This window comes from Cynara cardunculus, unplaced genomic scaffold (genome assembly GCF_001531365.2).
Source record: "Cynara cardunculus var. scolymus isolate 2C unplaced genomic scaffold, CcrdV1 Un_Scaffold_7066, whole genome shotgun sequence".
Taxonomy (NCBI): domain Eukaryota; kingdom Viridiplantae; phylum Streptophyta; class Magnoliopsida; order Asterales; family Asteraceae; genus Cynara; species Cynara cardunculus.
Genome location: NW_020203322.1, coordinates 1 through 1614, shown reverse-complemented (window position 1 = coordinate 1614; position 1614 = coordinate 1). Strand labels below are relative to the sequence as shown.

Sequence of the window (1614 nt, the reverse complement as noted above, 5' to 3'; positions counted from 1 at the left end):
TTGTTTCTCTCCATGAATCTTCTTTGTACTTGGCTTCATTTCTACGTTTTCTTTATGAAATTTATTTGCTTTAAGTTTCCAAGCTGAATCAGTTGATACTCATTAGGATACATGGCATATTTGAGGGTTTTAATTCAAGGTCTTGCCTTTTTCTTCATGATTTAGTTGTTTCAATGGGCTATTTTTGTACTCATCGCTTTCCTTTTTGCTATATCTGTTACGATTGTCGGATCTGATTTTGAGTTCTATGGATCTGCCTTTTGAAATTTATACTATTTTGAATATGAATAAGTCAGATCTGTTCATGCATTTGGTCTTATTATGGTTGAATTTATCTCCTTAGATTACCTTGATAGTAGCTAGGAAATTTCTGATCTGTTTAAAGCGTATGTTATGTTTGATGTTTGTGGTACAGTTCTATAAAAAATGGCCGACACTGAGGATATTCAGCCCCTTGTTTGTGACAATGGAACTGGAATGGTGAAGGTAGTGTACTCTTTGTTTTTTTTTCTAGTTATCTTAGTGTTGATTGTATTATTTGTGTTGGTGGTCTTTGACTCAATGGCTACCAACCTATCCTCTTGAACTAGTGGTTTGTGGATTCAAACTCATCATTTAAATATGTATGCATAGACATAGGATCAGATTAGGGGGAAAACCACAAAAAAATGAAATACTTAGAAACACCATGGTAACCGTTTATCTGGATGGTATGCACATGTGCATACAAGTAATTTGTAAGCGATTTTTCCGGTATTCACTTGTGCATAGCGTGCACACGTGCATAAAAGCCAAGAAATAGGTTTAATTACTTGTATGCACATGTGCATACCATCCAGATGAATAGTTACCAGGGTGTTCCTCAGTTTTTCATTTTCTTGGGTATCCCTCTGAACCTCCCTCTCTCTCTTTATATATATATATATATATACACACACACACACACACACGTGCACACGTGTGTAGGGTCAAGTTCAAGTGAAAACCATAAAAATTTGAAATACTGAGGAATACCCTAATTGTCATTCATCTGTATGTTATGCTCATTACTTGTATGTACATGTGTATACCGTATGGATGAATGGTTATTAAGATGTTACTTAGTTTTTCTGTTTTTGGGGGGTTTTATCCTGAACCTCTATATATATATATATATATATATATTGCTTTTTGAATTAGATCAATTTGTTGCCTTTTGGTATAATTAAATCAGTTTTCTTTGTCATTAAGTTTATAGGCCAGGTTTGCCGGTGATGACGCACCACGGGCGGTCTTTCCAAGTATTGTCGGTAGAYCACGTCACACTAGTGTTATGGTAGGAAAGGGTCAGAAGGATGCTTATGTTGGAGATGAGGCAAAATCCAAAAGAGGTATCCTTACATTGAAATATCCAATCGAGCATGGAATCGCCAGCAATTGGGATGATATGGAAAAGATTTGACATCACACTTTCTACAACGAGCTTCGTGTTGCTCCTGAAGAGCATCCCGTTCTTCTCACCGAGGCACCTCTAAATCCCCAGGCCAATAGAGAGAAGATGACCCAAATCATGTTCGAAACCTTCAACGTTTCCGCTATGTATGTTGTCATCCAGGCTGTGCTTTCCTTGTATGC

The 1614-nt window shown here is 36.8% G+C and overlaps 1 protein-coding gene across 1 annotated transcript; it reads left to right on the top strand.

The window, feature by feature from the left end:
• Positions 1 to 290: 290 nt before the first annotated feature.
• On the top strand, positions 291 to 1588 carry LOC112504826 (actin-2-like). The gene is made up of 2 exons (XM_025108786.1): positions 291 to 486; positions 1238 to 1588. The coding sequence occupies exons 1-2, from the start codon at positions 427 to 429 to the stop codon at positions 1439 to 1441; spliced, it is 264 nt and encodes an 87-aa protein (XP_024964554.1). The 5' UTR covers positions 291 to 426; the 3' UTR covers positions 1442 to 1588.
• The last annotated feature ends 26 nt before the right edge of the window (positions 1589 to 1614 follow it).